The sequence below is a fragment of the Haliotis asinina genome, chromosome 9, assembly GCF_037392515.1.
Source record: "Haliotis asinina isolate JCU_RB_2024 chromosome 9, JCU_Hal_asi_v2, whole genome shotgun sequence".
Taxonomy (NCBI): Eukaryota; Metazoa; Mollusca; class Gastropoda; order Lepetellida; family Haliotidae; genus Haliotis; species Haliotis asinina.
In genome coordinates, this window is record NC_090288.1 from 54841333 (window position 1) to 54856283 (window position 14951).

A 14951-nucleotide genomic window follows, 5' to 3' on the forward strand; every position below is an offset into this window, starting at 1 on the left:
GTAGTTATTCTTCGTATCACAAGTATATATGTTCAGAAACTATGCGTTAATCTGCTAAAATACTTTAACAATGACTTAAGATAGTGGTAGCACTAGTATGCGATGTTCCACGAAAAACAGTATGACTTCTTTGATTGGCATTCTAGAAGCTGAGGGGATGAAGAATGAGGATATGCTTTTAAAACGACATTAGAATCTATATGTGGAAACTTTGCATAAATAGTTCTATATCCGTAAGAACTGTCTCCATTTTAGATTGGTTTGAAAAAATCCCATTTGGTGGTCTATATTGTGATAACATAAACAGAACAAAAAACACAGAACATGTGAACAAAAAAGGTTTTATTTAAGTCAACAAATCAATTAACAAGATAAAACAAGCATGGCATGAAAAGCACCATCAACGCACAGTGCCGTGCCTCTTCAGCCACTGAATATTTACCCATAACAATGAGTATCAAAGGTATTCCGTATTCACAAGCACAAATAACAATGCACCAAATGGTATAAATACAGCACTCCTCTCCTTAACACCGCAATGAATAAACAATTAACAAATATTCATTTTCCGAGTGGAAAACTGCAGCAATAAATTGAGAGGTAAAATACAATACAGGGAGGTAACTCTTTACAATACTGACATGCGGAATGGTAAGAGCACGAACGAACAATCAGGTTTGGAAGTGTGTGCGAACGTTGGAACTGAAATATTATGTACCTGTAAATACAAATTAAATATCTTATAGTCCAAAGCGTACCAGTAATACGCATACCAATTACATCACTATTGTCTATATACAACGACAATATGTGTGCTTCAGCAGTTCCTAGTGGGTCCTGGGGTAGGAGCAACCCATGCTTCCCATAAAAGGCGACCATGCTTGTCGTAAGAGGCGACTAACGGTATCGGGTGGTCAGGCTTGCTGACTTGGTTGACACATGCCATCGGTTCCCAATTGTGCAGATCGATGCTCATGTTGCTGATCACTGGATTGTTTGGTCCAGACTCGATTATTTACTGACCGGCGCCATATAGATGGAATATTGCTGAGTGCGGCGTAAAACTAAACTCACTCACTCACTCATTCAGTTCCTAGTGGCTTGTGCAACTTATACATACTGAGAGTAGTAATTGTGATGGTGGCACATACAACTACATGAAATGTCTAACATAAAATACAATCAATGCTGAAGAAGCGATATTATGTGCTAAACAATGTAAAGCGATGAACATGTAAGATATTTTACATACGCTTCTGGCTATTGCAGTCAGCTAAGCCATTCCTTTCTGCAAACACGTTGATGAAATGAAAGTCTGTTCACAACAGATAATTTCGTCTCTTCTTATTATTTAAACTGTTCAGTTTAGATTAAATTGAAAGTGAAACACCTTTTGAACCTGCAACCTTTTCATTCAAACTTTTCTTTTAGATTAAATTGAATGTGAATTATGTTTTGATCAGTTCCTTAAACCTGTAGCCTTTATTCCAACTTTTCATACAAACCGACATGCTCTGAAAGGTTATTGTTGACACTGTTAGTGTTATAGACAAAGCAGAGTATACCAATTTAATTTGTAGTTCCAACATATCTTCCGCAAAACGCATTCGTAACTACTCGTCTCTTTCCGTGACCTACAAGAAGACTCGTAGCCCCCTCGTACGCCATCACTGCCAAGAATCGTGGCAAACCAATCAAAACACTGGTAGTAAAACGCATTTCAAAGCAGTTGAGCTAAAGGATGAACAACTGTCAACACCGAGACACATTTGCAAAGGGAATGAGATTGCATTGCTATTTTGCCCATGGGATGAAGGATATATTCTAAGAGTCATGTTTGGAAATTCAGAGTTATCTTTAATTGATAACAGTACTAGACTATTTCCATCTCCATGCCCGTTTGCGCTTACACAGGACCCAGTCGTAAACACGAGATGGCTACGAGACGCCATTCGGCTTGCCGGAATGACACGATTAGTTACGAAGGCGACAAAGCGAAGTGCACTGCAAGCTCGCTTTCTAAGAACACCAGGCAGCATATGCATGAGATTCAATAATGCATATTCCTATAACATATACCTTCATAATAGGAATAAAAATATTGATGGCGACACGTTCATCTACAATTCAAAAGAAAATTTACACTTCTTTTAGATGCAACAGAAAAAAATACCATTGCTGAAGAATGGACACTGATAACTTGACGAGGCTAACCTGAGACTTAGTGACAGACAGAGACCGTCATGTTGGGTGTGATCGCTGTAACGGTAATTGTGTCCCCAAGAACACGCTTAAGTGGGTGTATGCCTAATGCTGGCACCAGTCAAAGTGACACAGGGCGTATAAATATCACATCGTACAAGCATAGTATCATGCATATCGTTTTCGCGAAAACCTGGTTTAATTACTGTTTAGTGTGAACCAGTCTCATCATATTCAATACCATTTTGCGATCTGAGCCCCATGACATCATACATGGAAAATAATGGAGACTAATCTATGGTGGTGACGTTAATTATCTACGTCTATGTTTCTAAACATATTATTTATTTTATGTAAATGTGCGTTATCAAGATATACCACCATTAATCTGAAATGAATTTGACAATTAGTGCATGTGGTGTTTGTGAGAATATCAAAATCCCGGGTTGCTTTGCGATTGGATTGCGATTTGGAACAGACTGCATCAATCATCTCAAATACGTGTTTTCCAAGGTTAAAAGGTGAGACTATTCACGAACCTTCTGTCGGTTACTGTCCACAAACGCACAGACATGCAGGTCAGTGTTAAAATAGTCTCATCCCATATAATTAATCTGGAGTATTTTGAAGTCAGCAACTGGTTCCATACCCTGTGTCAGTCGGTGCTTCGTCTGCACACTGGGGTTTGTGAGTGTGAACTTCAGGACCGTCGTTCGAAGCTTCATCCTCATCTGAATTATCGTCAGCTTCCACAAGTTCCGTTGTATCCATCCCTGGCTGTCGTCTGATGAAGCGAACCACGGGCAGCATGGCGGTTTTGTAGTCCGGGTTGATGAGCCATATTGCTGGCTGAATGCCCGATTTGGCGAACAGAAGCCATTCAAAGACTGTTGTGACGGGCAGGCTCCAATGGATGCACTCCAAGGATCCACAACTTCCTAGACTCAGCCCCACGTTGAGGACAAAGCAAGGGAGGGACATCAACAGGGTGATTGCGTTGGCTCCAGACAGAACCTTCAGACTGAAGACCTTGTTTTCTATTCTGTTGAGCTCATGGTGAGTTGATTTGGAGAACTTTTCCTTGATGATTATTATGATAAGGAAGATGACAGTGACTACCCCGGGGACGAAGAATCCAATTAGAGCTGAGGTGATAGCACCAGTGTAGGAGATGTCAGCATGACAAAAGAGGTTGGGGTGGATGATGACAGCTTCAGTTTCTCTACAATTCCTGACGGATTGACCAAAAAGGACTAGGTAGAACCACAGCAGAACAATCAAGGTCAAGTTTAGGGCTAACTTCACTTTTGGTCCAAACTGAAGACGACAGCAGTGACCGCCAAGACGATTTAGATTTATTAATCCCAAGGCATGAACACTAACGAATGTCGTGTAGTAAAGAAACGTATTCCAGATAAACAAACTCTCACAACCATGGGTCCACACCTGCTGGAGGTAGAAGTCTGCTGCCAGCGGACAATAAAACACTCCAACCGCCAGATCTGCTACTGCTATTTGTACGACGTACAATGTAGGTCTCTGGGTGCGCAGGTAGCGACTGGTCAGGATTACTGCTATGAGGAAGGCGTTCGCCAGCACGATCCAGAACGTGAATATGATGGACACTGTGGCGACAGCACCTTGGGTGCCCCAGGGTTTGAACTCGGGAATGGAGAAGTTGCCCCCATACCTGTCCTGGCGTCGCATGTCCTCGGCACCGCTGGTCTCTGCCCACTCAAGCCTGCTCTCGCCGGTCATCTGCAACACAAGACGTCACTGAATAATCTCAAAAACACTGCGAGTCCATGTCACGAGTTTCAGTCTTCACTTCGCACCCCCAAAGGTTGTTAGATAGTTCAAGGATAATGTCAGTCACCAGAACACTCCGTCTGAACATAATGACAGATTAGTTAGGTTTTTGTGTATGCTCTTAACGGTCACAAGTTGATAAATGCCACGTAATGATTACAACACTGCCCTCTAACAAGGACAGAGATAGTTACAAGCTCATGCCAGGCATTACGACACTATCCTCTAACAAGGAGAGAGATATCTAGTCACAGACTCATGTCAACCATTACGACACCATCCTCTAACAAGATATTTAGTCACATGCTCATGTCAACACTATCCTTAACAGTCACAAGTTAATAGATGCCATGTAATGATTACAACACAGCCGCTACCCTCTAACAAGGATAGAGATAGTCAAGAGCCCATGTTGGTCATTTCAAAACTGCCCGCTAACAAGGACAGAGATAGTCACAAGCTCATGCTGTTCATTACAATACTACCCTCGAACAAGTACAGAGATAGTCACAAGCTTATGTCTTGCGTCGTCTGTGTGTCAGTGGTCGGTAGGGAGCGGCCTCTGAACTATGACATAAAAAAAACTGTCTGACGATTATCTAGTCACATGCTCATGTCAGCCATTACGACACTATCCTCTAACAAGAACACAGATGTCTAGTCACAGGCTCATGCCAGGCATTACGACACTATCCTCTAACAAGAACACAGATGTCTAGTCACAGGCTCATGCCAGGCATTACGACACTATCCGCTAAGAACAGAGATATCTAGTCACAGGCTGTTGTCAACACTATCCTTAACAGTCGCAAGTTAATAAATGCCATGTAATGATTACAACACTACCCTCTAATGAGGATAGAGATAGTCACGAGCCCATGTTGGTCATTTCAATACTACCCTCTAACGATAACGATAGTAACAAGTTAATATTGATCATTACAATACTACACCCAAACGAGGGCAGAGATGGTCACAAGCTAATACTGGTCATCACAATACCACCCTCTAACAAGGACAGAGATAGTCATGAGCCCATGTTGGTCATTTCAACACTACCCTCTAACGATAACGATAGTCACAAGCTAATATTGGTCATTACAATACCACCCTCTAACAAGGACAGAGATAGTCACAAGCTCACGTTTGTCATTACAACAATACCCTGTAACAAGGACAGAGACAGTCACAAGCTCACACTGGTCATCACAATACTACCCTCTAACAAGGACAGAGATAGTCACAAGCTTATGTCTTGCGTCGTCTGTGTGTCAGTAGTCGGCGCTAGGGTGCGTCCTCTGAACTCTGACATAAAGAAACGGTCTGTCGGTTATAATACAATGTAAAATGGCAGACAGAATCGATTAAATTTAGAGGAATTGTTCAAACACCCCCAGTGGGAACAGTGACACCTTTGTCATAAATAACTTGCCTCGAATGGTTACCAGTAGTACCGACCACGATGAAATATAAGTTTTAAAAACGAAGATCCTATGTGGCTATTTATCATTCAGGGTAAATATATATTTATATGTTTATACTTATATGAATATAAAGTAAACATGCCACGGTACATGTTTGGGACACATTCCTACGCTTGTCTACATAGATTAGGTCAAACTGTTGATACATATTGAACAACTACGATCACACATATACATTCACTTCCTACGCATATTTTATTACATGACAGAGTTGGCGTCTGAGTGCCACCACAGGTGGTATCGACCTCCAGCTGCCTTTACCCACCTGCATATTAATCAGCGTTGAAAGCACGCGACACTTCGCTCACACCAGACTTCCACAAGCACGGGATACCACTAGCACCTAGACGGTGTACAAGAAGACAAATTTCACTTCCTTTCCCACAATCAACAATCCATGATGGCTAACACTACAGATCACGTGACCAGCCAGCATATTTTATGAGAATCCTGCAGGCAGGCAGTAAAAGCGTTCTCTCCCGTTTTGCAATCAATAATCCCAGCACGGCATGCCCTAGAGACGTGGGAGGGAGAGATATGGCAGGAAAAACATGTGTTTTCTCCATCTTTGTAATACTAATGTCGTCATCTTTGTACCGGGAAGTTTAAATCAACTGAGGTCGGAAACGTAGCAATGTGACTGCTGAAGGCGGACTTCGTCGCCTGTCTGTGGAGGAGCATTTCTGAGAATGTCAAGTTTTCAATACGCTGCCCTTATCGTAATATCGCCATACATGCATACATATGGTCTGTTGAATACATTGTTTTACATACCTTACTTGCTGCATAGTTGCATTATATGTGATATATATTACATACATACCAGTTAATATATATTTACTACCCATCGAAATCACTAGAGTAAATGTAGCTACTTTGTCACCGGTTCTACGCTAGATTTCGCAAAATATTCGATGCTGGTTAAAGGTACTGTTTACACATGAATTGATGTATCGTAAAGCATTGAAAACATTATTGTCACGAGTTCAATCTATCTTGAAACTCAGTGAAAAGTAGCGAATTCTTCACAAAACTGTAATCCAAAACGCCGTTGTTCACACTGTCAAGATCACAGATGATTTCGTTTATATAATTAGTTTATGGTACTGTAAATAGATGTAGTATGGTATTGTTAGAGTGTGTTATATATTGTTGGGAGTTGTTGTTAGATTATGTTCGGTAATACTATGGGAACAGGGTTATGTTCAGGGAAGCGTGACCAGGTATGGCCAGAGAGCTGGGGTGTTAATTTGTAAACAATAGAGAGGTGTTGAGTAGCTTGGGTATGGGAGGTCAATATAAATAGTGAGGAAGGGTAGTAATCTGCACAGTCAGCCAGAATCACCACTGTGTTCACCTGTATGGGTTCAACTTTTGTATGGGATTGCATCTCACGCTGGCTGGCGTAAGTTTTTATTATCATTATTACTTTTGTATTTATTGATTGAGTAGATGTAGCAAGAAATTGTTTTACTGATGTAGTATTTCTAGATATATGTGCATATTGTAACACTATATAGCCACAAAGCCATTCAAAATTTGAATGTTATCGTTCCACAAAAACTGTTCCACTTTCAAATATGTAAATCGGAGTAAAGTACATGCATAAAGTATAAGACATTGACACATGTCTTACTGAGTAACTGTAGTTACTTATATTGTATTGTAGTGTCCCGGAACTGGCCGGTTATCCTTAAAGTAAGGAGAGGGGTATTATCTCCGCCTGTAAGGAGACAGACAAGAGTCTTCCCTGTTGTACAAGGAGCATGTATCTCCTAGTAATGTGAGATGTGGATGGCACAGCCATCAACCATTACACAGGCCCCTTAAACTCCGTGAGGGAAACCATCGCCTGGGTGTGAGGGATACCACACAAATACCATGACGTCACCAAGTGGAACCAAAGTGCACTGACATTCTGATTACATTGTAAAGAGAAAGTGTTCTCTCTGAGTGGCTAATTCCTTTATTGTTATTTAGTTCAATTGTTTAGTTTCTGATTGGGATTATATGTAATCATTATCTATATTAGTGAGGGTATTAGGATTTTAGTGTAGTTAGTAGTAGTAGTAGTATTATTAGAACTTTAGCAATATAAGTGGTAGACAGAACTGTATATGTAGCTAGGTTAGGTAATTAGATTAGTTAGTTGTATTTGCACCTGTAGAATTAGTTTAGTATAGGTATTGGGGTTACTTATATCTTAAGGGGAGGAATAAAGTTTTGCAAAACAAACTATTCTTCTGTTGTGGTTACTTTGGTATGTGACATTTTGGTGGCAGCGGTGGGATAATTAGATTATTTGTCACTATCAAAGGGAACCCTAGTTGTGTTCTGTAGCGCATTTGATGTAGCGTTGTTGATTGTATATCGCTGCAGAATCTTTGTGTCCATAAAGAAGGGTTAGAACATACGGCACCACTTCTGCGTCCTTGAGTGTATGATTTGGAATTCAAGGGTGGAGGGTGTATTGTGGTTATTGGTCAGTTAAGGCCATTGGTTCGTCGTGAACATTTTGAACATTGGGATATATGGGAAATCACCTCCGGTTTTATTCTTGGTAGGATCCCTATTTATTCCAGACAGTTTGACTTTTTGTGTACCCTGCTTTGCCCTCATACAGACAATTATGGACATTGACAAACTTATCAAACTGGGTCAGAGTTTAGGGTATGAGAAAGATGATTTGAGAGTGTTTGTGAAAGAGCAAATGGAGTTGGAGAATGAGAAAGAAAAGGACAGGCTCGAACGGGAGGAAAGAGCTAGGGAGCGGGAGATTAAAAAGTTAGAACTGGAGGAAAGAAAGGAGAAAGAAAGGTTAGAATGGGAACGAGAGAGAGAACGATTAGAATTGGAGAAAGAAAAGTGTAAAATACAGTCAAATGAAAGAATAGAACTAGCCAAGTTAGAAAAGAGTGCGGCAGGAAATCAAGAAGGGCAGGTAGGAGAGAATAGATCGGCAGCCATTCCCAAGATGCCTAAAATGCCTCCATTTGACGACCACAATGACAATATTGATGCATATCTGCAAAGGTTTGAACGTGTAGCTACAGCGCAAGGCTGGGACCCGTCCCATTGGGCAGCTTACCTGTGTACTCTGCTGAAAGGTAAGGCTTTAGAAGTATACTCCCGGTTAAATGCCTTTGAGGCTGAAAATTACAATGCAGTTAAAACTGCATTACTTAAACGCTATGAAATGACTGAGGATGGATTCCATCAGAAATTTAGGACTGCTAAAACTGAAACAGGTGAGATTTTCATACAATTTGTAGTTAGAATTGAGAACTATTTCAACAGATGGATTGAACTAAGTGGTACACAAAAGACGTTCGAAGGTGTGAGAGATTTGCTGCTGCGTGAACAGATTTTGAATGTGACTGGAAGGGATCTGGGTATATTCTTGAGAGAGAGAAAGCCAAAAGACGCGATGGAAATGGCTAGACTAGCAGAGCAATTTATAGAAGCTAGAGGTACGAGTCATGGAAGATACAATAGACCAGTTATTCCAGGTCAAACTGACAAGCAGGTTTCCAAAGGGAAAATAGTCGAGGGTAGCGCATCAGGTAAACATGGTACTTGTTCCAAACAATTTGTTCCTATTAAGGAAAGGACATGTTACAACTGCAATCAAACTGGGCATTTGGCAGCACAGTGCAAGAAACCCAAGTTTAAAGTGGCAAGTATCCAGGTGAGTGAAGACAACACAAACATGTCTCTAATACATCCAGATAACACAAAAGTAGAGCCCTGCATACATGAAGTTCTAGATGGTGATGCAGCAACTTCAGAGGAGGTTACTAAAGCAGATGTAGCCTCAGGGAGTGTGCTTACCAAAGATCACCGCATGCCATTTTATCAGGGAAAGGTAAACGACACTCCAGTAGATGTGCTTAGAGACACGGGATGTAACGGTGTAATAGTGAGGAGGTCAATGGTAAAAGATGCATGTTTGACTTCAGAAACACAATCTTGTAAATTAGCAGATAGCAGGATCTTGACACTTCCGGTAGCATGGATTACTGTAAATACGCCCTTTTACACGGGTATGGTGAGAGCAGCATGTATGGACACACCAATCTGTGACTTAATATTAGGCAATATTCCCGGAGTTAGAGAGCCAGGAGATCCAGACTTGATGTGGGATAAGCAGGACATTAAAACAGTAGGTGCTGTAGAGACAAGGAGCCAGAGAAGAGTACGCCAAGTAGGCATGGAACCCTTGAAGACATTGGAACCTGTTGGGTTGACACTGAGTCGAGGTGAGTTCGTATCCCTACAACATCAGGATTCAAGTCTGAACAAAATAAGAAAATTAGTGGAAGAAGGTAAGATTAGGGAGACCCGACATAGTACTTCCTCTTACTTTGTGGAGAATGATATGCTGTATAGGAAGCATACTTCCAATAAAATGGACAATGGTAAACAAGTTGTACAGGCAGTAGTACCGGTTGGATTGCGCACACAGGTAATGAAAGTATGTCATGAAGCACTGATGGGTGGACATCTTGGAATCAAGAAGACTCTAGATAGGGTAATCTCACAGTTTTATTGGCCAGGAGTAATTGGTGATGTCAGGAGACATGTTCAGTCTTGTGATATTTGTCAACGTACCATGCCGAAGGGAAAGGTAAGGAAAATACCACTGGGACAAATGCCATTAATTGAAGTGCCATTTGAGAGGGTAGCTGTTGATTTGATTGGTCCATTGTATCCTGTCACAGACAAGGGTAATAGGTATATACTGACGGTGGTTGATTATGCAACACGATACCCAGAAGCAGTAGCTTTACCCAGAGTAGAGACGGAATATGTTGCCGAAGCTCTGTTCGAGATATTCAGTAGGGTTGGTATCCCCAAGGAGATATTAACAGACATGGGAGCCCAGTTCACGTCAGGCGTGATGAAGGAGGTAAGTAGACTATTGTCCATACATCAGCTTACTACTTCCCCTTATCATCCAATGTGCAATGGCCTAGTAGAGAAGTTCAATGGAACCCTGAAGACGATGCTGAAACGGATGTGTGCAGAACGACCAAATGACTGGGACAGGTATGTATCTGCTTTGTTATTTGCTTACCGAGAGGTACCTCAAGAGAGTTTGGGTTTTGCCCCATTTGAACTCTTATATGGACGCACTGTGAGAGGACCAGTACAGATTCTGAGGGAAATCTGGACAAGAGATATACCAAATCCAGAGGTAAGAACCACATATGAGTATGTGCTAGATCTTCAAAACCGTCTTGAGGAGACTATTCACGTAGCACAGCAAGAACTTCAAAAGAAAGCATGTAAATACAAAAAGTTCTTTGATGTGAAGTCCAAGCCAAGAAAAATGAAGGTTGGTGATAAAGTATTAATTCTGTTGCCCACTGATTCAAACAAACTGTTGCTGCAGTGGAAAGGGCCATATGAAATACTGGATACCTTTGGCATTGGCAATTACAGAATACAGGTTGGTAACAAGATTAAAACCTATCATGCCAATCTACTGAAAAGGTACATTGAGAGAGAGGAGGTCAAGGACACAGCTGTATGTGACGTCAGCATAGCTCAACTTGTGCATGTCAGTGCTGGTCTGGTGGATGTCAAGGCTGAAGAGGTGAGTATGTTAGACATAGCTTCACCTTCTTTAGTTTCTAAGGAAACGTATCAGGATGTAGACATTTCTGAAGATTTGACAGAGGAGCAACAAAATGATGTGAAGGAGCTCATAAGTGAATTCAAAGATGTACTGAGTGATTTACCAGGGAAGGTAGATTGTATGGAATATAAGATCAAGCTGACATGTAATGAGCCTATAGCGTTGTTGGGACTGACCGGGTACTACCGGAAATTTATCCCAAACTATGCAGCCATAGCAGTTCCGTTAACTGATCTCACAAAGAAAGGAAAGCCAAACAAGGTAATATGGACAGAAAGCCAGGAATTAGCTTTCACTACGTTAAGAACCCATATGTCAAGATTTCCTATCTTGAAACTACCCGACTTGAAGAAACCATTCTTGGTAAGAACAGACGCTTCTGACGTTGGAATCGGAGCTGTACTGCTACAAGAACAGGAAGGTGAGCGATTTCCAATATTGTTTGTGAGTCGGAAGTTAGTAGATCGTGAGAGAGCGTATTCTACAATAGAAAAAGAGTGTTTGGCTATTGTGTGGGCAATACAGAAGTTAGAAAGATATCTGTATGGGAGAGAATTTATTTTGGAGACTGACCCTCAGCCCTTAATATGGATGACCAAGGCAAAAATGACCAATGGACGAGTGATGAGGTGGGCCCTGACTTTGCAACCCTACAGATTTCTAATTCGTGCAATCAAAGGAAGTGAGAATGTTGGGGCTGATCTCTTGAGCCGGTGTTCACCCTAGTCATACTATGTGTATGGCAGTGTGTAAATAATGTACTCTCTGCATATCCAGATTATTTGTCAGCAGTTATTTCTTATGTATTACTGTGCTATTGTACATTTAGACAATTGTGTTTTATGATATTTATGCATTAAAACAAACTTAAATGTGATCTTGAGTGTAATATATAATTGTACTTGTGTACAATTACTTGAAGAGGGGAGTGATGTCAAGATCACAGATGATTTCGTTTATATAATTAGTTTATGGTACTGTAAATAGATGTAGTATGGTATTGTTAGAGTGTGTTATATATTGTTGGGAGTTGTTGTTAGATTATGTTCGGTAATACTATGGGAACAGGGTTATGTTCAGGGAAGCGTGACCAGGTATGGCCAGAGAGCTGGGGTGTTAATTTGTAAACAATAGAGAGGTGTTGAGTAGCTTGGGTATGGGAGGTCAATATAAATAGTGAGGAAGGGTAGTAATCTGCACAGTCAGCCAGAATCACCACTGTGTTCACCTGTATGGGTTCAACTTTTGTATGGGATTGCATCTCACGCTGGCTGGCGTAAGTTTTTATTATCATTATTACTTTTGTATTTATTGATTGAGTAGATGTAGCAAGAAATTGTTTTACTGATGTAGTATTTCTAGATATATGTGCATATTGTAACACTATATAGCCACAAAGCCATTCAAAATTTGAATGTTATCGTTCCACAAAAACTGTTCCACTTTCAAATATGTAAATCGGAGTAAAGTACATGCATAAAGTATAAGACATTGACACATGTCTTACTGAGTAACTGTAGTTACTTATATTGTATTGTAGTGTCCCGGAACTGGCCGGTTATCCTTAAAGTAAGGAGAGGGGTATTATCTCCGCCTGTAAGGAGACAGACAAGAGTCTTCCCTGTTGTACAAGGAGCATGTATCTCCTAGTAATGTGAGATGTGGATGGCACAGCCATCAACCATTACACAGGCCCCTTAAACTCCGTGAGGGAAACCATCGCCTGGGTGTGAGGGATACCACACAAATACCATGACGTCACCAAGTGGAACCAAAGTGCACTGACATTCTGATTACATTGTAAAGAGAAAGTGTTCTCTCTGAGTGGCTAATTCCTTTATTGTTATTTAGTTCAATTGTTTAGTTTCTGATTGGGATTATATGTAATCATTATCTATATTAGTGAGGGTATTAGGATTTTAGTGTAGTTAGTAGTAGTAGTAGTATTATTAGAACTTTAGCAATATAAGTGGTAGACAGAACTGTATATGTAGCTAGGTTAGGTAATTAGATTAGTTAGTTGTATTTGCACCTGTAGAATTAGTTTAGTATAGGTATTGGGGTTACTTATATCTTAAGGGGAGGAATAAAGTTTTGCAAAACAAACTATTCTTCTGTTGTGGTTACTTTGGTATGTGACACACACTTACGATATTTGCACATGTCTGCCAGCAATTCAATCCATGATACTTGTGCAAATCATATACATTGTAGTTTTCTCTCCCTCTCTCCCCCTCTCTCTCTCCATACATACATACATACATACATACATACATACATACATTACATACATACCCACCTGCATGCATGCATGCATGCATGCACGCACGCACGCACGCACGCACGCACGCACGCACGCACGCACGCACGCACGCACATACATACATACATACATACATACATACATTCCTGCCCCACTGTAGACACCCGTTACAGTGGCAAATCAATATATCACCTTAAATGAACTTGATATGGAGTGTTTAATGGACGCTTATTTATTGTCTTATATACATGCATAATATAGGCTGGCTGGCTGGCTGGTTGGCTGGCTGGCTGGTTGGCTGGTTGGCTGGTTGGCTGGTTGGCTGGTTGGCTGGCTTCTTCGTTACCTGGCTAGCTGGGTGGTTGGTAGGCTGACACCAGAAATGAGATTCACACATTGTACCCATGTAGGGAATCGAACCCGGGTTTTCGGCGTGACGCTTTAACCACTAATCTTCCCCACGGCCCCGCGTATACTGTGAACACATACGCACGCACGCACGCACGCACGCACGCACGCACACATGCATATTCCTCAGGTGCGCACAGTAAACAAACACAACAGAAAACTACAAAAGTTCGTGGTTATAAACCAGCATCAAATGCTGATGATACCAAACAGACAGGTGAGCGTATTGTGCCTCACCGCTAACACCAGTCACAAACACATGCAAAGGCAGAGTTAACATATAACCGCAGCAGACAAAGGTGCATGTACACGGCTACGAAAAGAAACTGTCACGAACGTACTGGATAACATGTTAGTTTGGAATATTGGATATATATTAGTTTAATGAAAGAGTGAATGAGTCTAGTTTTACACCGCACTACTCCCACTGAATTGGGGCCGTCTGTAAATAAAACAAAATAAAGTCTCGACCACACAATCCACCAGACAAACACTGAAAAATAACATACCAAATTCCTTCTGTTCAGACAGCTTGTGTGTTGAGGGAATAAATGTATGAGCCGATTTTTATGCTACTCCACGACGTATTGTACCATTTTCTAGATCAGAACAGCCTGTTATAGAAGATCCATCCAATTGCGATGTACCCGTGTCGACTAGCACTCTTTTAACTGAACTTTTGTTTTTCGACGGCGTAAAGGAAAACATTCTTCAGTCAGTGCGATGACGTATACCCTTTTGGTTTAAGCCGGAAGTACATATATGGTAGTGACAATACAAGAAACAAAAACCTTGTGGTCTATCCTCTTATCGTTTCCCGCACGTCCAAGGCACGCAACTCTGCACAGACAGCCTCCAATGACCCCGCTCTCTGTCACTGTCTACACGGGTTATACGTGAAGTTAGTCCCACAATCCCACATGTCTTTGCATTTTTATACAAGACAAAATAATATGTTTTTGTCGCAATAACCTGATCTTGCGTCTCCCGAATTAGAGCCAAATGCTGCCTACACAGCACTATCCTGCTACCGTGAACATCATGTACTTCATTCGTTCAGAATGCCCATACCAGGATCCTGTCTGAACATGATCGGCTACGGTCTATGTGGTTACGGAAAGAGCCGGAAAAGGGCGAGGTTGGC

General features: G+C 41.2%; 1 protein-coding gene across 1 annotated transcript; it reads right to left on the reverse strand.

Annotated features, from left to right (window-relative positions):
- Positions 1-331: 331 nt before the first annotated feature.
- On the reverse strand, positions 332-3968 carry LOC137296551 (D(1)-like dopamine receptor). The gene has a single exon (XM_067828356.1). It carries the CDS (start codon positions 3958-3960, stop codon positions 2833-2835), a length of 1128 nt encoding a protein of 375 aa, XP_067684457.1. The 5' UTR covers positions 3961-3968; the 3' UTR covers positions 332-2832.
- Between the last annotated feature and the right edge of the window lie 10983 nt (positions 3969-14951).